This window comes from Sorghum bicolor, chromosome 8 (genome assembly GCF_000003195.3).
Source record: "Sorghum bicolor cultivar BTx623 chromosome 8, Sorghum_bicolor_NCBIv3, whole genome shotgun sequence".
NCBI classification, from domain to species: Eukaryota; Viridiplantae; Streptophyta; class Magnoliopsida; order Poales; family Poaceae; genus Sorghum; species Sorghum bicolor.
This window is the reverse complement of record NC_012877.2, coordinates 56,334,175-56,356,522: the sequence shown is the minus strand read 5'-3', so window position 1 is coordinate 56,356,522 and position 22,348 is coordinate 56,334,175. Positions and strand designations below refer to the sequence as shown.

General features: G+C 44.2%; 4 protein-coding genes across 5 annotated transcripts; 1 reads left to right on the top strand and 3 right to left on the bottom strand.

Moving 5' to 3' along the window:
- On the bottom strand, positions 532-2,385 carry LOC110429626 (60S ribosomal protein L8). The gene is made up of 2 exons (XM_021445835.1): positions 1,859-2,385; positions 532-1,099 (listed from the first exon to the last, which is right to left on the bottom strand). The coding sequence occupies exons 1-2, from the start codon at positions 2,296-2,298 to the stop codon at positions 754-756; spliced, it is 786 nt and encodes a 261-aa protein (XP_021301510.1). The 5' UTR covers positions 2,299-2,385; the 3' UTR covers positions 532-753.
- On the bottom strand, positions 4,367-7,185 carry LOC110429913 (translocon-associated protein subunit beta). Its single transcript, XM_021446659.1, has 6 exons — positions 6,891-7,185; positions 5,429-5,527; positions 5,233-5,341; positions 5,020-5,091; positions 4,891-4,896; positions 4,367-4,761 (listed from the first exon to the last, which is right to left on the bottom strand). Exons 1-6 carry the CDS (start codon positions 7,067-7,069, stop codon positions 4,645-4,647), a joined length of 582 nt encoding a protein of 193 aa, XP_021302334.1. The 5' UTR covers positions 7,070-7,185; the 3' UTR covers positions 4,367-4,644.
- On the bottom strand, positions 7,746-11,113 carry LOC8068868 (probable inactive shikimate kinase like 1, chloroplastic). 2 transcript variants are annotated; one of them, XM_002442300.2, is made up of 9 exons: positions 10,857-11,113; positions 10,720-10,766; positions 10,528-10,582; positions 9,133-9,293; positions 8,932-9,014; positions 8,718-8,835; positions 8,490-8,568; positions 8,313-8,377; positions 7,746-8,180 (listed from the first exon to the last, which is right to left on the bottom strand). In XM_002442300.2, the coding sequence occupies exons 1-9, from the start codon at positions 10,999-11,001 to the stop codon at positions 8,112-8,114; spliced, it is 822 nt and encodes a 273-aa protein (XP_002442345.1). In that variant the 5' UTR covers positions 11,002-11,113; the 3' UTR covers positions 7,746-8,111. The 2 variants fall into 2 exon arrangements, with proteins under 2 accessions (XP_002442345.1, XP_021301799.1); XM_021446124.1 differs by having other exon boundaries at positions 9,133-9,664; positions 10,857-10,973.
- LOC8068092 (aspartic proteinase nepenthesin-1) lies at positions 20,323-21,943 on the top strand. The gene has a single exon (XM_002443342.2). The coding sequence runs from the start codon at positions 20,337-20,339 to the stop codon at positions 21,717-21,719; it is 1,383 nt and encodes a 460-aa protein (XP_002443387.1). The 5' UTR covers positions 20,323-20,336; the 3' UTR covers positions 21,720-21,943.

Sequence of the window (22,348 nt, the reverse complement as noted above, 5' to 3'; positions counted from 1 at the left end):
CCTCGGCAGCCATGGGTCATCCCAAATTCTGATTGTAACACCTGATCGCATTCTCCATATCTCCCCCTTTTTGAGCAGCTCTAACATCAGAGTTTGTTTGTTTGTTTTTGTTTTATTTTACTCTTCCAACATCACGAGTTGGTAGACTCAAACCGTTCAATCCAAAACATCATGAGGCCAATTTAGCGGTCGGTTATAAGCTGACCCCATTTATAAAAGGGTGAGGCATCACACAGCCAAAAGCATTTTTGCAGGCAAAATGATTTCAAATATCATGTTGCGTGGGTGTAAAATAATGTGATTCGGGATTTCAAATTGAGAGGGGTAAGTACTCGGGTCTCGCGACTGGTGAAATTTCTCAAGCTCAAAGTCACAAGATGTATCCAACATATAGCATCGGACGGAGATGGGCACAGATGCTCATTCTCTAGCCGTTCAAGCAAAGAATGCTGTGCCCCCTCAGCACTTATAAAGCCAAACAAGTTACAACTTACATTTGTTTGAAATCAACAATTCTACAACAATTGAAACAAAGCAAAGAGGGCCAGGGCCTGACGGGCAAATATAATTTAGCATCAAAACATCCATGTAATCTTCTTTAGGCATAATGGAAAATCCAGACAGCGACCACAAAAAACTGACACAATGTTTCACCATAGTACTAGGCAACAACACATTCATACTGAAACTCATGTCCTTTAACCGTCTAAAGCACAGCAGAGAGATAGATAAACAAGAACGACGATAACAACTCTAGGTGGCCTTGTCAGCCTTGGCGGCAGTGGCAGCAGCCTGTCCCCTGAGCCTTCCAGTCCTCCTGGCAGCAATGAGACCGACCTTCTGGCCAGGGGGAGCGTCACGGCGGACGGTGGAGGCGTGACCAATGTGCTGGTGGTTACCTCCTCCGTGGGGATGCTCCACAGGGTTCATGGCCACACCACGCACCTTAGGCCAGCAGTTCCTCTTCACACGGTACTTGTGGTACGCGTTACCAGCCTTCAGCATCGGCTTCTCAGTCCTGCCTCCACCAGCGACCTGCCCAATCATGGCACGGCAGCTGCTGGGGACAATCTTCTTGGCACCAGAGGGTAGCTTAATCCTGTAAGAAAAGAGCAGAATTAGCCTATCTTGCTGTGTAATTAAGTATGCAGACAAATATCAGAAAATCACTTGACTACACTGACAAAGCAAAAGACATTCTAGTAGGCAACTAGATTAGGACATCAACAAGACATTAGAGTAGGCAGGCCAGATTAGGATATCTACAGGGTAAAAACACTGCAACTGAAATTATCTTCAGCAGTAAAATATAATTTTAAGGCTGACATAACAAGATGCGAAACAGCTTACAATGTCATCAGCATATGTATTGGAGATGCGTAAAGTAGAACAATTATAATCACAAAATATACAATGTAGCCATTGCAGAACCTACCAACCTAAGGTGTTTATTTGATTATCTGCAGCACATTGCAATCAAAGAACCAATCAGCTACAAATGGCTACAGTCAAACTAAAATCTACCTCAATACAAGGCCATAAGTCAACTAGACCTTTTACAAAGTAAAACTGAATCACGTTACAACAAAAATAACAACAGGCAGATGATATGTACCATAATAATCCATAAATCGGACCATTTTATTATTATAGAAAACTAAATCTTGTGCGCATAAGCAAACCACAAAAATAGAGCCAAATCATTTTTGAATAATGCTACAAAGGATCCATAACATATCAGATTCAGTGATGCAATTACTCGCACGACTACATCAGATCTCATCATACGAATAAATGAAAATCTAATCATACAAATGAATGAAACAGAGAAAGGAGGGGGCGGTGATCGTATTCAGACCTCGAGGTGCCGTTGTCAGGGTTGTGGCTGATCACGATGGCGTAGTCCCCAGAGGCCCTGGCGAAGACACCACGGTCACCGACGTGGTGCTCGACGTTGCAGACGACGGCACCCTCGGGGATCCCGCGGAGCGGCAGGACGTTGCCGATGGAGAGCGTGGCGCGGCGGCCGCAGTAGACGAACTGGCCCGTGTACATGCCCTCGGCGGCGACGAAGAGCTCCTTCTGGTGCTTGTACCTGAAGGGGTGGCGGAAGGTGACCTTGGCGAGCGGCGCGCCGCGGCCCGGGTCGTGGATGACGTCGGTGACGACGCCCTTGAGGTACCCGTTGCGCTCGCCGAAGTCGAGGGAGCGGAACCGGGCGGGGCCCTTGCGGTGGTGGGTGTGGGACTTGAAGACGGACCCCGCACCCTTACGCTGCGCGCGGATCACGCGACCCATCTTCTCCGGCGGTGGCGGCGGCGGCGCGGCGAGGCGGGAGGGGGAACGCGGAAATGAGCGCGCTGCGGCTAGGGTTGGACGAGGGAGAAGAGAGAGGTTTATATAGTGCGCGGTCGGGAAACTGGGAGGGTTACCCTAGGGCGGACGGTGGAGATGGGGTTCACGGCTGGTTTGGACCGTCCGATTAGTGGTGGGACCGACGTGTCAGTGTGAGAGATGTTGCGGGAGGAGGAGTGGGCTGGTTCTGATGGGCCATCTGAGTGAAATTGGGCTCTGGAAGTGAGCAAAACAGCCCGAATTCAGTTCGGCGACCATTCGCCCCCGAACGCCCGGCCCATCTCAGCACGGCTGACATCCCGTTCTCCTTTCATCACATTCAAATTGCCGTGCTTGCTCTTTTTTTTTTCCTTCTCTTTTTTTCTACTTTTTTTTGTTATTTTAAATTTTATATCCTCTTCCGATCTAGCTGAATTGAATCTTATTATGTTAAAAAATCTCATGTGCATATATTTTTCCTGTTTTTATGTGTAGTTTTTACTCACAAATCTTGTGGCACAATTTTGTTTCACGAGTCTTGTGCATAATTTTGTTTATGAACCTTGTATTTGTTTCACCATCTTGTGCATAATTTTATTCATAAATATTATGTTTTTATTTCACAAATATTGTGTGCATAATTTTGTTTTAAAGATGTTTCATTGCATGCTAATGTATATGTAATCATTGTTTTATCCACAAATCTTATTATGCATAAACATGTGTGCATAACATAATATCTTACATTCTTCGGAAGATATCATGGTAAATATAAGCATAAGCTTACGCCACAAACGTCATGCACAAAAGTCTTATAGAAAAGTTATATATTTTTTCAAAAAAGAGAGAAGTTATCTAAACAAAATTTCCAAAAAAATGTTATTGCCAAAAAAACCCTAAAAAAGGAAAGTCATGGATGATGTGTCATTGTTTGTTGATTCTAATCCTAAGATGCTCGCTGATTAGTGGAGTCAACAATACGGATGAGCATTCCTAAAGCTTTTGTGCAAATTTGGGCTAGGTTTACTCATCCAAGCATTTTTATTAGGTATTGTTTTCTAAGCTTTCTACTCTTAACTACCAAACTCCTTTCATGGCAATTTTGACATTAGTGTCTAATGTTTGACCACTCTATGTGAATATTTGTACAAATAACCAACAATATATGACACATTTAAAGTAATTTTGATAATGAGAATCCAACGATGCATTTCTCACTTTATTTACTTAACTAAATATTGAAACAAATTTTGTCAAAGTATCAATGATAAAAGTTAAAAACATCAATTATTTTTCTCTGAAACAATAAAACACCAGATATTTCAGAACATATTTCTTTTCCTCTTGAATCTTGATTAATCTTCGCAGGGAATGAAATTTATCAGTGCGCGGCAGATTTGACAGAGACGATGCTTTGAATAGGTGATGTAAAAATGTAGAATTCTAGATGTCGAAATGACAGCCATGAGATAGGAGGAGCTTCTTGACTAATGATTCATTAGAAACTCCGGTGCCCTGCCCTGAACCTCATTCTACACCACACCGGCCCTATTCGTTGGAACTTATCTAACGAATCTACCAGTCATTCAGCAGCGTTTTTCTCTCACAACAAATCAACAAACAATACTTTCAACCATAACTTTTTAGACAAATGAACAAACTCACCATGAAGCCGAAAGAGACAAGCAGTTCGATGTGATCTTCAACATGCAAGGTTCAGATCACCAGAAGTTGCTATGTCATGAGTCATGACCATTGTCAGCTGAAAACGTCCTACCAAACGGTTGCTCTCAAATTCACACACCCAAGCACGAAGCACAGAGGCCTTGTTTAGTTCCGAAATATGTAGCATTTTTGTTTTTATTTGATAAATATTATCCAATCATAGAATAACTAGGCTCAAAAAATTCATCTCGTGATTTACAGTCAAACTGTGTGATTAATTTTTGTTTTCGTCTATATTTAATGCTTCATGCATGTACCGCAAGCTTCGATGTGACAGAGAATCTTAAAAACTTTTTGGATTTTAGGGTGAACTAAACAAGGCCAGAAACAACAATCATATATCAAATGTTCTTTCAAGCAAAAGCAACTTTCCTAGTTACAGGTCCTCCGAGTTAGGTCTCTGACAGAAACAGAAAATAACCAACCAAAATTACAGGTCCTGTTTTCTAATTGATGCTCACTTCGTTGCAATTCATGGTGTGGTGAGTAAATGTAAACTTGAAAAGCTTTCGCTCAGCTCAAACTACCAAGAGTTCCTCCAGGCAAAACCACCAGCTACACCGTCAACTGCAACCTATAAGTAGATCAGCGTCTCTTCTTGCTTGCTTTTGAGCCGCTCTTTGATGGGCTCGCGACGAGGTAGATAAACAGTCCAACAAACGAGACAACAGACACAAGTGACCCGTATTTCGCCACAAGCCTCTGCACGTGGATAACATTTTTTTTGTTAGCGTGCAACTCAAATAGTCAAATGAATGATAAAATCTACCAGAGCAGCATGTTTAGATGAACTAGGAAAATTGACAAAAGTAGAAGGAAAGAAAGAAATACCTTAGCCTGAACATAGTATGAGCGCATATTCGGATTTCCATGCAGAGGAAGCACCAGAAATAGCACCCAAACATCAGTATCAGAAAGAAACATGAACTAGGATGTGCATGCAATGGCATGTTTACTTACCCATTCAAACTTCTTCTCTGGAGGTCTCTCAGCAAGAATATCCAGTGGGAAGATGGGAGTTGAGTAGGCCTCCTTCAACATATACAAAACATTGATTTAGCTAAATACCGCGGGTCAAGCAATAGCGATGTAGAAAATAAGAAGACAATACAAGATGCATAACATAAGAAACACTACTGAATTATATACAGTAGAGGCAAAAGGGGGGAAAACCTGAAGAGCTGTCTTTGTGGGAACACGGTATGTAATAATAGCTGGTGAACCCTGGAACCTGCCCTGTGTCTTGGTCTCGAGGACAAATGTGTGTGAAGCAGTGGCACCACTGAAAGAGTCAAAGTAATGAAATCATTTTCTGTAGTGATGTACATGAACACGTAAAGCAGAGATATGCATTACAAAATGTACTCACGGGTCAAGCCTTTCTAATGTCTTCGATTTCTCTCCAGTGACAAGCTCAAACGCTTCTGTTGGCCAAGAGTCATCATTAATGGAGACGTCATAGGCAGTCCTGCAATAGATTTTACAATAAGTCCATGCAGATGGTATAAGAACATATGTGATTGATTTGCCATCATATGAAACAGAAAGGAACACATATACATCATGCAATGACTCAAAATCAAGAAAAATACCAAATTCGAGCACATCAAGTATTACTGGAAGTGTGATACAAGAGAAAGCAGTAGCACATGGTGATACCAACAATTGTTGTAGCACAAAGGGAGTAAATCCACTGTGCATAGACATATAGTAAAAATTCCAGGTCACTTTATTAGGCGACTTAATGTTGTTTGGCTTCCAGATCTAGCCAGAAATATACTATAAGAATGTGACACTACAGCATATATATCTGAACAAGCAAGATATCTTAGGGTAAGCAAAGCAACACAAATTGTGTTGTCCCATACAAATGACTTGTAAAAATAGAATGCATGCAACTGCAACAGTACCAATTGCCTTAAACCCAAAGCAAACTTGACACACAGTTCTGCGAATAAATAGAAAGTGCATTTCCTTTTGCAAGTGCAGACCAAAGAGTGAACTCCTTGGGAAACCGACAATGCATCAATTTCTGCATGAAATAAATTGCAAAGCTCTTTTTTTATGCAAAAACACATTACAAATAAAGATATCATTAACCATCTGCATGATGACAAAACAAAAATTCGAGTAAGATGTAGCAGACAAAATAGCCCATGCAATCTTCCACGTGGTCCTGGTCCCTATGAATATTTTCTTTGTGACAAAACTACATACACGCAAGTTAGCACTAGCACTTTGGATGGAGTGATTGAAAAGTTGACCTTACTGGTTGTTTAGCTAGATAACCATCAGCATGGGCCCAATATGCACGAGAATCATTGATTAGTTCGCAATTGAGGATACAAAAATCTTGATCTAGCAGTAAATTAAAAACAAGTGCAGCACTCTTGATCTAACAACAGTCAATTAAGAGCAAGGCCAGCACTCTTGATCTCGCAGTCAATTATGAGCGAGGGCAGCACACAGGAATAATGATCTGCTCCCGTTTCCAGCAAGGGATAGGGAGAATTGGGGATCTATAAAAGCAGAAGAGCAAGCGAAGGTTGAAAATTATGAATTCTTCACTTCTTATACACAATTAAGCAAATCTATCATTCAGATTTAGCGGACCTACGATTAGAAAAAATTGGACAACTAAATCCCCGGCTAAGGTTTAAGAAGTAAACCTCGCATCACTCGCTCACCGCACGATGCAGATCCAAGCAAGTGGAGGCGCGTTCAAATCTCCCAGGAAAGGAAGGCATGCCGAGTCAGATCAGATCCCAGGAGTAAGCGAAACTACTACAAGCAACAAACCGGATCGGCGGTGGGGTGTGAGCGGTACTCACGCGGATCCCTGGTTGTAGAGGTCGAGGGAGACGGCGACGCGCTCGACGCCCGGCTTGGGGCGGGAGAGCGAAACCTTCTTGTGCGCGACGACGAAGGGCGCGTCGGCCGCGGCGGCGGCGGCGGGGGCGGCGGCGAGGCCGAGGACGAGGAGGGCGACGAGCGCGAGGCACCGCGCCATGGCTGCTCTCTCTTGCCGCCTCCGGCTTTGCTAGCTAGGGTTCCTCTCCGGGCTACGAGTCGAGGCGCAGCAGCAGCAGTTGCGAATGGATCTCGTCTCGCTCCCTCGCTCTCCGCTCCGGTAATAGAGCCGAAAGGCACATCCGGTCCGGGGGCTTGACGCGGCTCGTGAGGCTGCACGTGGGTCCCACCATGTAGCCGCCTCGCCTCGTCAGCGCGCGTGTGAATGCGTGGAGAGGCTGCTTTGGCTTTCAGTTTCAGCCACCATTTTCCTTGTTTTGTCCATCGTTATCTCTGACTCTCATGAAAAGACGAAATCACATAAAATCCCTGATGTAAAATTGATCAAACCTCACATCCTGTTCGTTTAGGTCCTGTTTAGTTCACGAAAAGAAAATTTTAGGTGTCATATCGAATGTGTCAGAAGAATATCGGAGGAGTTTTTGAAAACCAATAAAAAAACAAATTACATAGCTCGTTTAGAAATTACAAGATAAATCTATTAAACCTAATTAATCTGTCATTAGTACATGTCGATTACTGTAGCATTTATGGCTAATCATGGACTAATTAGGTTTAAAAGATTTGTCTCACGATTTACAACCAAACTGTGCAATTAGTTTTTTTTCTGTCTACATTTAATATTCCATGCATGTGTCCAAAGACTCGACGGGATGGATGAAAAATTTTTAGGTAGAAAACCTTAGCATTGTAACATAGTCACTATAAATGCATTCTGAAATTTTCCTTTCACCAAAATTCCCAAATTTTGGCTGCTGGGCCCATGTATACAGGCAAAACTGCCATTTCCAATAGACAGTAAATTCAGCCATGGCAGATGAACACGTAATGCATTTGCACTATCAAATGGCAAATGATCTTGCAATTACAATATAAGCATGTTCGAGTGGAACAACGACCTTCAGCTCCTTGGACTTCACACGCTTGCAATCAGTTTCTTGAGCAGCGAAGCGTTGGAGTTCAGGCAATTGGTATGCCGGAGCATAAATATTGTGTATGCAGCATGGTATCTACTATCTAGTTTAGAAGGGCCTCCCTGCAGCTTCCATCATCTCCTTTGCTCGGATCAGCTTCTCGATTTGCCTCACGATCTGGGAAATCAAATTCACGATCAGCTTCTCGATGTTAGAATCAGTTGTATTCAGCAGTTACAAGTGCTGTGCCTAATTGTCCAAAATGAAGACATATGTGGTCTGGAAATAAATAAAATGTTGCTGACTTACTTCAAGGACCATGTCCTCAAGTGTCACCGAGTCAACGCTGCTGTACCCACGCTGAGAAGCGACACCTGAAAGGTGTTGAGGCATCTCAGAAAAAAAAGTTCACCCGATTCTAAATATTTACCATTTACTAACTGTAACTCAAAGGGAATGAAAGGCGGTTTGAGGATCTATCTTTACTTTGTACTGAAACAGTAATATCAGAAACTCCATAGCGCTCTTTCAGTTCATCGTACCGCTGACGGAGCTTGCTCATCGCCTACACATGTAGATAGATAGTAAGGTCAAGTTAAAAGATAAACATGCTAATAACTATCCAGACGATGTGGCACCATGTTTCACAAATAACACTTGAATTTCAGTCAGTCATCACATCCATAGAGAGCATCAAACAAAATTTAGGCTAACCTGAGAAAAAGAGTCTGGATCCGTAGTAGCTTGTGTTCCCGTACTCTTCAGCATATCATTTGCTGCCATTTCAAGAGGAACATCAATCCAAATGGAGACACCATGCCTCAGTAGCCCCCTGGAGGTTCATAAACACCAGCATATGTATGCTTATAATTAATAACTTTACATGTGTGACAAAAACAATAGACAATGGAGATGCATCCATACATACAGATTGGTTGAGTTCATGACAGCGCCATCACCACAGCACAACACAAGGCTACCCATGGACGTGAGCTGCTTTAACCCTTCGGTCTAGCAGTGAGACAGAAGAATGGAAAATTAGTGCAAGGTAATGTAGGGGCAGTAACATTTTGAGCAAGAAAACTAGTAAAAAAAAATAGAGGGAGGAAAGGAGAAAGAAGGAAAGAACCTCGACTTCAAGATAGCCCTTCTCATCAGATTCTTTGAAGGCTCTGAGGGCGTCCTTCCCACCAAGAACATCCTCAAGCAGTTCCTCACTGCAGAGGTAGCGGTATATTATGGAATTCGCAAGCAGCTTGGCGATGTTGCGCTTGGCTGTGCAATCCGTGCCTATGCATGAAGGAACAATCCAGTCAGTTGCATCTTGCTGGCCAGGACCAGGCCTATTTTTTTCATCAAGTAACATTAGAGTATTAGCGTGAGATGTCATGGTTCTAGTAAACTCAGAAGGGACAAAATAGCATGGATCGGAATGAACACACTCCGTGACGAGGCAGACTGATGGACAAGGAATTGTACTGCTGTCATGCTAGTTAACGGCACCCAGGTTAAATTCTTGCATGAGCATGAAGATTGCAGCAGATTTAGAACAGCAGGCTGGACATGCTACTTTGAAAGAAATTGCACAGGCAGTGTACACCTTGGCCTAGAGGAAAACTTGGAAGGTTGCAGGCTTGCAGCAGAGCTCTTCAGAACAGGACCTGGATGAAAAGGGCCATCCCGTCAACAATTGTAGCATTTTGCTAAACCTTTGTCCCCTATTCAAGGCACAGATTTAACACATGAAGAGGAGAAGACATCCTGGAGCTCATCTGCTCGTGGACTAATCAGAAATCAGCTTATGAGGCAAAATTGTTTGGTTGGCTAACAAAAAAAGGTTGGATGCTGATTTGGATGTCATAGGTTGAAACAAATGCAAGTTCGAAAACAACTGTGGCTCCTACTGCAGAACAAAATGGTCACAATGGACAAGCTACTGTCAAGGATTGTAATGTTAATCAAATTTACAAGCTCTGTAGGAACCACGAAGAAACGACCCTTCCCCTCACAGTAATCTATATTTATCTCAAATAACTTGGCAGAAAATTGTAGGATGAGTCTGGGACTGCAATTACTTAGCTAGAGAACAACAGACCCCTGTTCTAGTGGTGATCAACGTGAACTGTGGGAACACCATGACAGCAGAAGGAATTGGACACTCAACTAGAAAAAAGTTTGGCAACTTGTCTTCTGTCTCGTCCAGTGAAGATATTCATTTGCTGTAAATTGTGGTAGTCGAAGAAACTGCTGAGACTTAGAATTCAACAATGTCCTCACACCAATGACAGTTGTTTTCTCTTGTGCTGTTTAGATGCATAATGACCTGACATTTGGACTTAGGCACCTTGCCCATTATAATGTTTATAAATTATAATGACAAGGCAGATCACATCGGAGACACCTTTGGGTTGCTAAGTGTAATGTTAGTTTGTTGTGTTACCAAATTTAAACTGTATCTAAATTTGATTGTGGTGGCTAACACTTGATCCAAAAAAAAAAATCCAAACGAAGCTGAGAAGCATACCGACAATATAGATGGGCGTTTTCCTGAAATCGCCGACGGCCTCCGCAGTTTTCCTCTGCATTGGGATTGCAACCAAGAAAACCATGCAAAGTCCGTCCATAAGCAGGATAACGATTATTTCAAGAAATAACAGGGCGATAAATTGATGACAGATTGACAGAAACAGCGGTGAGGCAGAGGGATGGAGCCTACAAGTAGATCGACGGATGGGTTGAGTTCCTCTAGAGGTATTTCCGAACCTGCAAAGGGAATGGAGCGAGAGGATGGTATTTGTTCATTGAGAAATGGGAACACCAAAAGGAAGGAACGGAGGGATAGCAACACTGTACTTGGGAAGGCGCGGAGACGATGGCGCTGGATGCAGCGCCCGGTGGAGAGTGACGCCGGCGGTGTGGCGGACGAGAAGCGCCTCGGAGAGACGGAGGATGGAGAGAAGAAGCCTGTCGCCGCCGCCGGAGCTGCTCGCATCGCCATTGGTGCCGTCCCGTCGCTCGCTCGCCCTCCCGTTATCCGCAAGGCGTTTAGTCGAAGGAGGCGAGGCCACCTCGGCCTTTGATGTGAGAGTGGACGGTGCTTGATCGATACGCCTCATGGGCCTCACTTTCCAGAGGAGCACGTCCTATATTTTTTCAGCACTAATTGCCAGCCGTCAAATTCAGCACATAACAGTCTTTTCTAATATATATATGTTTTTCCTCTTCCGGTCTTTCTTTTTCTAAAAACTGTTCTCCAATGCATATTTATATATTTTCATTTTAAACTTTTCATGTCATATTCAAAAGCAATATTTTCTATAATATTTTATGAATATTTCCATAAAATATATAATGAATTGTGAAAAAACTTTTCAAAATGATTTTTGTAAAAACATTGAAAATGAATTCTTTTTAATTAAATAAACTTATTTCCCAAAACTTTCCACACAAAAGATTTGCATAGGCTTTTTAGAAAGATAATAAATAATTTATTACCCCAAAGTAATATCGAAGTTTTTGTAAGTGGCTGAAAACATCCCTCGTCGACAGCAACAACACCCTCATTGGATGTAGCCTCCTCGGTATGAGGAAATCCAGCTGACCAATGGAAAAATGAGAAAAAGCTTTTGCAGACATGAAAACTTTTAGTTTCCTGCACTAGACATGACATGTATTGGCCCTTATGCACTATAGTCCAGCTTAACATAGATATATGCAATGTGTTGGTGTTTGGTTGGGCTAGACTCATATAAGTTACATTTGATAGTGTTGTATTTAGTTGCTTGCATTATGGTGCATGCCTCCTTAGTCATGTTGTAAGGGTAAAATCCACCACCTTGATAGCTCCACATTAGGCACAATCTCCATGGGCCATGGCTGCCTTCCTCTCATAAAGCCTCTTCAACTTTGCTCCTTTCCTCCGTAATTGCCAAATAGAACCTTAATTCATTGCATCCAGAGCCACTATGTCCATGGAAGTCCTCCTTAGTTAGGCCTGAACATTTGGTTAATTTGGTCAAATCGGTTCGATTTAATCGGTTATAAACAATTTTGGTTTTAGAGAAGCGTTAACCAAAAATCAGTTTTGGATAAATCGGTTCGAAGGCATAATGTTAAATTGAACCCAAATCAAGCTAATTTTCTTGCAAATCGAGATCACCAATATTCATTCGAGCTAGTTGCGGCCATAATCTTTCTTCTCTCTTTCATCACATTCGTCCTCTCTCTCTTATGTCTTGAGAGCTAGGCTCATTAGACGTAGTTAGAGATAATATAGTATTTAGAGGTGAGGCGACCGAGGAGGTGAATGGATGAAAAATCAATAGGAGTGGCCCGGCCCATCCAATAGCTCGCTATGTGAAGGATCGAAAACGGCGACCAGAGGGGGGTGAATGGGAGCCTTAAATTTTCTCTGGAAATATATATTTGGCCTCTGTCCCAAGAGCAAATTGTCAAACCTAAAATACTCAAGCCAACAGGTGACGAGAGTATCTAGATTGATTACTCACAGCGGTAGAAAACCAACGCAACAGACAGAACACGATTTGGAACTCAAACGACTAAATTACGAGCGAAACAGGAAATCATGGCTGCAAAAAAATTGGACAGAAAATCCCTTGAAAATTTCATCTGCAGAGCTAGATGCTTGTGGTATGTGACTCTCTCCTCTGCTCAATCCACTCGCAACAAGAACTAAATAAATTCACAACCGTGAGAATCCAAAAGTAATTTAATGTTCAAAGCTTTAAACAATTAGTGAATCACGGATGAAACAAGTTAGCTTCTGACCAATCACAATCAAACACTGATTCACCTTGGCTGTTGGCTCACGATGGGCACTGCTGCCTGCTGGATGTGAACACAGATTCTGGGACCGAGAACGAATACAAAACAAACATCGAAAGCAAGCAGACAAACTCGAGGCTGATTACTGGAATCCACGGGTGAGCAGCTGCTGCTTGTGCTTGAGTGCTCTACCTCACAGCAAGAACAGGCGGGTGCCTGTGCACATGGACGAGCACTAGCTCGGTGCCTGAGAGCACGAGCGCAGCTCCTGCTGCTCGACCTTCACAATGAACAAGGAGCCCGTCGGAGGGTCTGCTCTCCGCAGGACACAACCAAAAGACACAGAGCGCTGCGAACAGGAAGAACAGTGAGCCAAAAATCAAAGAAATCTTGACCAAAGCTTCATGATTTGTTCCCAAAATTTGCATAGGTAATCACAGCATAGAAGAAAAGCTATTTCCAAGAAATCATGGCCCAAGACGAGTTCTCCCTCCGGGAAATTCAGATCACGAGTAAGAACTCGAAAAATTCCCCAAAATCAAAAATTGTTTGAATCTTGATGCACGAGTGGAATTGAATCATATCACTTGGTGAGCAGGTACATCACTCGATGGAGCGTCATCACAGCCAAACAAATTCCACAGAAAACTCAAGACAAGCACAAATCAACAACGGGAGAAAATGATGAACAGTAACTCGCGAAAAACATTAGCACAAGCACATTTTGGGACAACCAAAAATCACAACTAAACGTGACGAATCCCAGAGGGCACGAGGAGGATTCGGGCCTCCATTCCCATGTCAAAAACACAAGTACAATCACCAATTTTTCAGTTCATCAAATCTTTAGAAATCAGAAAACCTAACCCTAGAGAGAGAGAGCTACGAGAGAGCAAAACTGAAACTTCAGAAAGAGGGAGTGAGTACCGAGAGAGAGGTGGAGAGAGGGTTAGGAAGAGGGCCTTTTACATATTTACCATCATAACGGTTGCCTCTCACCCGATTATCACTCTTATAATGTGCCATACATATTTACCATCTTTAAGCGATAACTCTTACATTTAGACCACATTTGCACATGTGGCAGTCCAGACCGACTGATATGGTGGTGCTGACTCAGCATGGGTAGGCAAAATGACGATGCTGCCCCTGGCCTCATTTTTTTTCTAAACACAGCAGCATAAAAACCCCTCTATTGATAAAAAAAAACACAGCAACATAAAAAAAACACAGCAAATCCTTGTATTATGTTGCTGTCTGTGTGCAAATAAAATATGTTGCTGTGTTTTTTTTATCAATAGAGGGGTTTTTATGCTGCTGTGTTTAGAAGAAAATGAGGCCAGGGGCAGCATCGTCATTTCGTCTGCCCATGCTGAGTCAGCACCACCATGTCAGTGGGTCTGGGTTGCCACATGTGCAAATGTGGTCTAAATGTAAGAGTTATCGCTTAAAGATGGTAAATATGTATGACACATTATAAGAGTGATAATCGGGTGAGAGACAACCGTTATAATGGTAAATATGTAAAAGGCCCTTAGGAAGATGGGGAACTCCCCCGGTTTATTTATCAGGCATATTACATATTCCCCAAATGTCCCTAGATATTTTTGAGCGAACTAGCTAGCCCCATGGGCATTCTAGTCCAACTCGACATGACCTAAATCCGACGGCCACCGCGCCTCCTCACCGGTAGCCTCGCTCCGAAGCGATCTCATCGATGCCGCCACGTGCCATCCGTCCGCATCGGGACCTCCGCCCGGGTTTTGAGGCCCAAACCCGCGAAACCCGCCACGAGTAGCGTACTCCATATGCTTCCCCGCCACTCGACACGTGTCACCGCCGTCCTCGACTGGCCGGCCCGCTAAGTCCTCCTGAGCCTCGCTCGACTCGCGTCTGCCGTCTTGACTTGGTCAACACGGTCACTCCCATGTACACTCGCACTTGTCGATGTCCCAGATGTCAGCCACTACGGCTGGTCACCCGGCCTCCTGGTCCGTCAGTCCAAGCCTCACGTCCGTCCTTCACCGCTCCAGGTCCATCAGCACGGCACGTCTCTACTTGACCTTCACCTCGCCGTCGACCACCGCCTCCGAGCTCCACAGCTGAACACCACAAGCCAAGAGACATGTCGCACACGTAGCTTTCGCCATGGTAATGTTAGTCACCAACTCAACCTATTCGTGGATCACGTTGACAATCACTCATCACAAAACGTACCACAAGGGTACTTCTCGACCTTGTGTTCGCACTATGCAAAGACCAAGATGGCCAGATCCATGATCCACATAGCATATCCTAGGGATCTCGCACCGCAACCTTCGTTGTCAGTCCACTACATCTCAAAGAACCATCTTGTATCTCTTGCTTTATAAGACAGGCATGACACCATTAGCAATGGAAGCAAAGCAAGAACTCTTGCAACTCCCTATAACTACACATCTCTCTCCCCTGCTTGATTGTAACCCCCTCTCTCTCGAACGCTCAAAATACAAAATCGTTGGTGGACGTAGGACGTGAGCTCAGACCAAAATAAACCCTTAGTGCCTTGAGTGTTATGCCATTGGAGGTCACACATCGGCATTCTAATTACTCTTCATGGTAATGAACCTACAACATCTTTCATTTGCCACCTTTGCCCTTGTTATTGTCTCCATTGCAAAGATGTGGTGTCCTAAGGGTGTCCTCAGGCTATTAGGAAGCTCCAAAACCACCTCCACCATCTGCCAACTCAGACCTTTGCGTCCTTGCAGGTACTCCGAGCTATGGCTTTATACCTTCGAGATCATGTAAGAAACATCAATCGAGGCCCCCGATGAAGAGGGTGTTGTTTGCCAAAGGTGTCAATCCCAACAATCTTCTTAAGTGACAATTGAAAAAAATAGAGATCCTCTCTAAGGGCTAATTTCCATTCTTGGGCATTTGTGGAGTTTTAGTGCTAGGTAGTGGTTGGTTTTCAATTTGTTACTCTTGGATTCTTTGAATCCTAGATGGCTAGGATGTGAGGAGAGCTCATGGAAGCACCAGACTTATTGGTGTCTCAACATCTTGTACCTCAACAAACACCTATACCTCGACGGATTCTTTCGCTAAGTGAGTGTTCATGGTTCTTGTGGTATTGAGTCCTTTTCTTTTAGTTAAGTTTCACTCTTATTTGCTGCAGGTTCATCATCCATTCTTGTAGTAGATACTCTAGTAGAGGGCTCCTGATAAAATGGATAACCCTATATGATGCTAGAGTAGTAGTCGATAGCGTAGACGTGATGTCTAAGCTAGAGGCTACCTTTGTTTGCCTCGTGACCCACAATAGAGGGATAGGAAATAGGTGGTGACAACCCTATCCGTCCCTTGTAATCCCCTATGTTCGTGTTTGATGTAGAGCTACAGACTAGCAACGCTTGGCAGACCAAGTGCTCACGTTGCCCAAAGTGAGTGAGTAGAAGCAAAATTTATCTATCCATAGACCTTAAAGCCATAGGAATCCATCTTGACCTCTACCAACTCTACCATTGTTTTGTCCTTAGATGAACTAGCTAGAAGAGTACCTCTGCTCCCTATGGAAAATATGATACTTTGAATAATTCCAGGTGAACTATAACGGTAATTCTATGTGTTTGTGGATTATTTCTGTTTGCATTAAGAAATACTAACATATAGAGATATATCGTATAATATATTTTGTACCTCATAAAGCTTGGCAATCTATCTCATTTTATTTGCTGCATTGAATGATCACTGATATCCAACTTCATGTATTGGCATCGATCACTTAACGCTACTACTAGCTGACTAGAGCATTTCTAGTGGTCATCTTAGATGTTAAACCTGCTCTCCAACAAAATAGTCCATATCACTAATATTCAGCTTCATCATTGTTCAACTGAAAAGTCTGTAGTAGTTCTTATTTCAACATGCAGATAATTAAACTATAGTTCAATAAGAATTTGGACAAAGAAAGACATGCATTTTTGTGGGCGGGATGTGAGGAGCTCAAAGGAGGCAAATGCAAGGTTAGTTGGAAGAAAGCAGATTGGCCAACCCATCTTGGAGGACATGGAATTCCAGACCTGGAACATTTTGCTCGCACACTTTGCTTGTGTTGACTCTGGTTAAAGATGAGCAACGGGCCCGTGCTAGGCACGGCCCGAAAGGGCACGGGCCCGTATGGCCCGCGTGCCAACGGCCCGTGCCTCCACAGGCCATCGTGCCTGCCTGACGGCCCAGGCACGGCCCGTGGACCGATTTTCGTGCCGGGCCGGCCCGAAAGGCACGAGGCCCAATAGTCCTTCGGGCCGGCCCATGGCCCGATATATGAAAAACACCAAATTTAATATAGAATTTAACAAAGCATAAATACATTACATTCAAGTCACATACATTAATACTTCACAATTCACATAACACAATATACTCTCATATCATATTTTACTTGCCAAAAGTTACAAGTTTCACAAGTCATAGAACCTGATACTTCAAGTTTCACAAATTTTCGGATACCGTGCCGACACCGTGCCTGCTGTTAAAAGCGTGCCGTGCCGTGCCGCCCAGCGGGCCGAGGGGTTGGCCCAAGCACGGCCCGCAACGTGCTTCGGGCCGGCTCGGGCCCAGTTAGGATCGGGCCGTGCCGTGCTCGGGCCGGGCCAAATGACCGTGCTTTGGGCCGTGTCTTTGGCCTGCGGGCTGCATGCTCAACTTTAGCTCTGGTTTCCTTGGACTTAACCACACAAACCATGGGTCCAGATGGAGTTACCTATAGATGTGGTGGATTTTGATCATTCATGGCTACCACAAGGGTACATGTACACAATGACAAAAGCCTTATTTTGGCGATCCCCTTGGATCAATGGAGATGCTCCATCATAAATGTTTCAGCTCCTCTATAAGCATTGAAGGCGGAAGAACAAGAGTGTTGCTGCCCCACTACAAAAAAATTATATGCATTTCATCATATGTTAGTTGAGTTTAGTGACTCAAATATTATAATTTATTTGATTAATTATTTGCAAATACAAAGTCAGAACTATCTTGGCGGTTAATGATAGTCAAGAAAAACCACAATTTCCTTGGAGGGAAGGGTAGCCAAGGAAATAATAATTACCTGGGGTTCTAGAATATTTCCTTGGAGGTTACCGACACTAAGGAAAACTAATTTACTTGAAGGTTTGAACATTTTCTTGTTGTTTTGCAAAATTAGTTGTTCTCTTAATTTCCTTCACAGCTAGTCTCCAAGAAAATCATCATTCAAGTGACAAAACCGCTAAGAAAATGAATTTCCCTTATGTGTATCCTTGACAGAATTTGCTTGATGGTTAATAGCCAAGGATTATTCTTTGACAATTTTAGCATTCTATTGGTAGTTTTTGGTACTAAAGATAATTCTAGATTCTGGTAGTGACTTATTCCCATATTTGAAAAAAATAGCTTGGGCATTGGATCCCTGTGAACTGAACAGAGCCTAATGGTGTATGGATGGTGAGCTTCTGAGCTGCAGCATGAGGATGACTTATAGCTTCGTCATGGCAGATTGGCATAGGAAGGCAGCATAGTTCAGTTCCCACGCTAATATAATCCATAAGTACTAGCACTTAACTGAGAAGACTCATCTTTGCCAAATTAACAAATATGCCATATATGTTTTTTGCAGAATATGCAAATACTTATGGGTCCAATACTCCTATAGAAAATTTCATGCACAAACAAACAATAAATACTAAAAACTAAAATATCAACAATTGAAAAGAAAAGACAACTCACTGTCGGGCTAAAGCAACATCGTGTTTGGAATGTACTAGCATCATTAAGCCTACTTAGCTCATGCACAGAAGCTCAGAGATTGTGGCCGCCTTAACCTTTGCCTAGGCTGTCAATCTGACCCATGTGAGGTAAAACTCCACTATGGATAAGATGGTTCTAGGTTTTTAGGCTCTCTTCAACTCTGGCTTCTCTAACTTTTCTAATGAAACACTACCAAACACTAACTCGATGTCTCCACAACCAAAACATGGTTTCTTCGGCTTCTCTGTATTCTTAGGTGAAACCATTTGCAAAGAAGCCTTACCAAACAAAAGTTAGTAGCTTGGTCCATAGCAACACACATTTATATTTAGGGTAGTCACAATTCAAAAGTTATGAGATAGTTTATATATATACTTGCTAAGTCATCTAGACACTACATGTAGAAATCATATTTTCAATGGTTGGTTTCTTCAAAATAAATATTGTCCAACAATGTAATTATCTCTCTCCTATCAGCCTATCACATTTCTTCATTATATTGGTTCCCTGTAGATATAATTTCTTCTCTAAAAAATCATTTTCTCACCTCTCTTCATTAATTACAATGCCACATCACCATTTTGCTTAGTTATCATCCTAACTAATAAACATAGAAACACCTAGTTTTTGGGTTGTTGCGATTGCCCTTACTAGTATCTTTTTTTTGAAGTATAACATATAATAAATGGTTCCTAACTTGTATATATAGTACATGTCAAAAAATAATATATTTTGTAATATGGGGTCCAATTTTCTAGTAAGATAAAGTAGATGGTTTTGCGAGCTTGTACATAATGTACATCACAAGAATTGACATATTTAGCGCCTAGCATTTTTATAAGTAAAAACGAATGCTTTGACGTTTGGAGATTAGACGCGGATTTGCCACCCACTTGATGTATGGTCAAATATTTTCAAATGATCTCTATGGAGAAAGGACTTAAATGAAAGTTATAGTACTGAAGAGATCTCAAACAATTGGAGGCTAACAGCCAACATGATGCCACCTGATTGTCCTCTACAAGAGATCGAGTGCCAAAAAAATATCGATCTTTACCACCAAAAGAGCGATCAAGTTCCGAGCTTCTAGAGGTACAATGCAAGAATTAATATATTTAGCACGGAGCATTTTCTATACATCAAGATCGAACAAATGTTTGGCATTTGGAGATTAGACGTGGATTTGCCACCCACTTGCCGAAGAATAATCTTAATTTATACGTAGGTTTTTATTTGGAATTTCGGATGACCAAGTCACTGACAGCAAAAATGCCACTCCTACCTACTCATTGATAGCATCGCCCAATACGTAATTCTTCTGCTTCGGAAGGTTGCGCGCCTTTGTATTGTATCTGCTCTTGCTAGACGTGAATTCCAACGTAAACATCACTGTCATGAATGACATCTGCCAATACGCAATAACCTTTAACTGTTCCATTTAAACATTAACTCAGCAACATATATAGCTAGGTAGATGAAGTCTAGTCAACTTGATGCATGATCAAATAATATATCCGCGTGATCTTCGTCAATAACATAGCCAGTATAGATATATAAACCTCGTGCTTATCCTATCAAAACTTTGTTATTTTGAATTTACAAAAAAAATTGTAAATTTCAAATACACCCATTGCAATTAAAAGGTTGCAATGTCGACATATGGACATTTTATTTCCCATCCAAATATCCAATAATTCTTCACTCATTTGCTTGCGTGTATATATACTTCCCCACATGCACACACAGACGCCAAGGAGCTCAGTACATACCACAAAAATGGCGAGACCCTCGAGAAACTTGCTCTGGCTCGCGCTCTTGTGCGCCGCCCTGGCGTTTTCCACCTGCGCGGCGGCAGCAGCAGCAGCAGCAGGCCTCCGTCTCGAGCTCACCCACGTCGACGCCAAGCAGAACTGCACCACCAAGGAGCGCATGCGCCGTGCCACCGAGCGCACCCACCGCCGTCTGGCGTCCATGGCCGGTGGCGGCGGCGAGGCGAGCGCGCCCATCCACTGGAACGAGACACAGTACATCGCCGAGTACCTCATCGGCGACCCGCCGCAGCAGGCGGCGGCCATCATCGACACCGGCAGCAACCTCATCTGGACGCAGTGCTCCACCTGCCGTGCGAACGGCTGCTTCGGCCAGGACCTCACCTTCTACGACCCGTCCCGGTCGCGCACGGCCAAGCCCGTGGCGTGCAACGACACGGCGTGCTTGCTCGGCTCCGAGACCCGGTGCGCGCGCGACGGCAAGGCGTGCGCCGTGCTCACCGCCTACGGCGCCGGCGCCATCGGCGGGTTCCTCGGCACCGAGGTGTTCACGTTCGGCCACGGCCAGTCGTCGGAGAACAACGTGAGCCTCGCCTTCGGGTGCATCACCGCGAGCAGGCTCACGCCGGGCTCCCTGGACGGCGCGTCCGGCATCATCGGGCTGGGCAGGGGCAAGCTGTCGCTGCCGTCGCAGCTCGGCGACAACAAGTTCTCCTACTGCCTCACGCCTTACTTCAGCGACGCCGCGAACACGAGCACCCTGTTCGTCGGCGCGTCCGCCGGCCTGAGCGGCGGCGGCGCGCCGGCGACGTCCGTGCCGTTCCTCAAGAACCCTGACGACGACCCGTTCGACTCGTTCTACTACCTTCCCCTCACTGGGATCACGGTGGGGACAGCCAAGCTCGACGTCCCCGCGGCCGCGTTCGACCTCCGGGAGGTCGCGCCGGCGAAGTGGGGCGGCACGCTCATCGACTCGGGCTCCCCGTTCACGAGCCTCATCGACGTGGCGTACCAGGCACTGAGAGATGAGCTCGTCCGGCAGCTGGGCGCCAGCGTCGTGCCGCCGCCGGCCGGGGCGGAAGGGCTCGACCTGTGCGTCGGCGGCGTGGCGCCGGGGGACGCCGGAAAGCTGGTGCCCCCGCTGGTCCTGCACTTCGGAAGCGGCGGCGGCGGCGGCGGGGACGTCGTGGTGCCGCCGGAGAACTACTGGGGGCCCGTGGACGACAGCACGGCGTGCATGGTGGTGTTCAGCTCGGGAGGGCCGAACAGCACGCTGCCGCTGAACGAGACGACCATCATCGGCAACTACATGCAGCAGGACATGCACCTGCTCTACGACCTCGGACAAGGCGTGCTCTCCTTCCAGCCGGCGGACTGCAGCTCCGTGTGATGATTTAAATAGCTGTCTACCTAGCAAAGCAACTGAAAGTTTTAGAAGCTCCTGGCAACTGATTTTTTGCCTATGCAGCTATATTTACACGGTCTTATTTTATTTATAATGTTTTTTCGATGTAACTTATCAGACAAAGTGATGTAATTTGGGGATAACACAATTTCTATAGTTATATATGAATTGCAAATTTCAGAGAAATATATATCGATTTTTTAGAAACATTTACAAATTATTTCTATGAAATGAATATACAAAGAAATATATTGCCGGCTGGGGACACCCGCGTCGAGGGCATCCGCGGAGGCAGCCAGAGCGAGCATGGCGGAGGTGGGGTCGCAGGTGGCGGAGGCGCCCGGCGCAGGGAAGGTGGAGGACACAGGTGGGAGCGAGCGCGAGCCAGCGGCGGGCCAGAGACGCAGGTGCGGCGGAGGAGCGCGAGCCAAAGAAGATTCCGGCTTAGTTCGCCCAAAAATCAAAAAGTTTTCAAAATTTTTCGTCACATTAAATCTTACGACATATGCATAAAGCATTAAATATAGATAAAAACAAAAATTAATTACACAGTAAATCACGAGACATATCTTTTGATCTTAGTTAGTCTATAATTAGACAATATTTGTCACAAA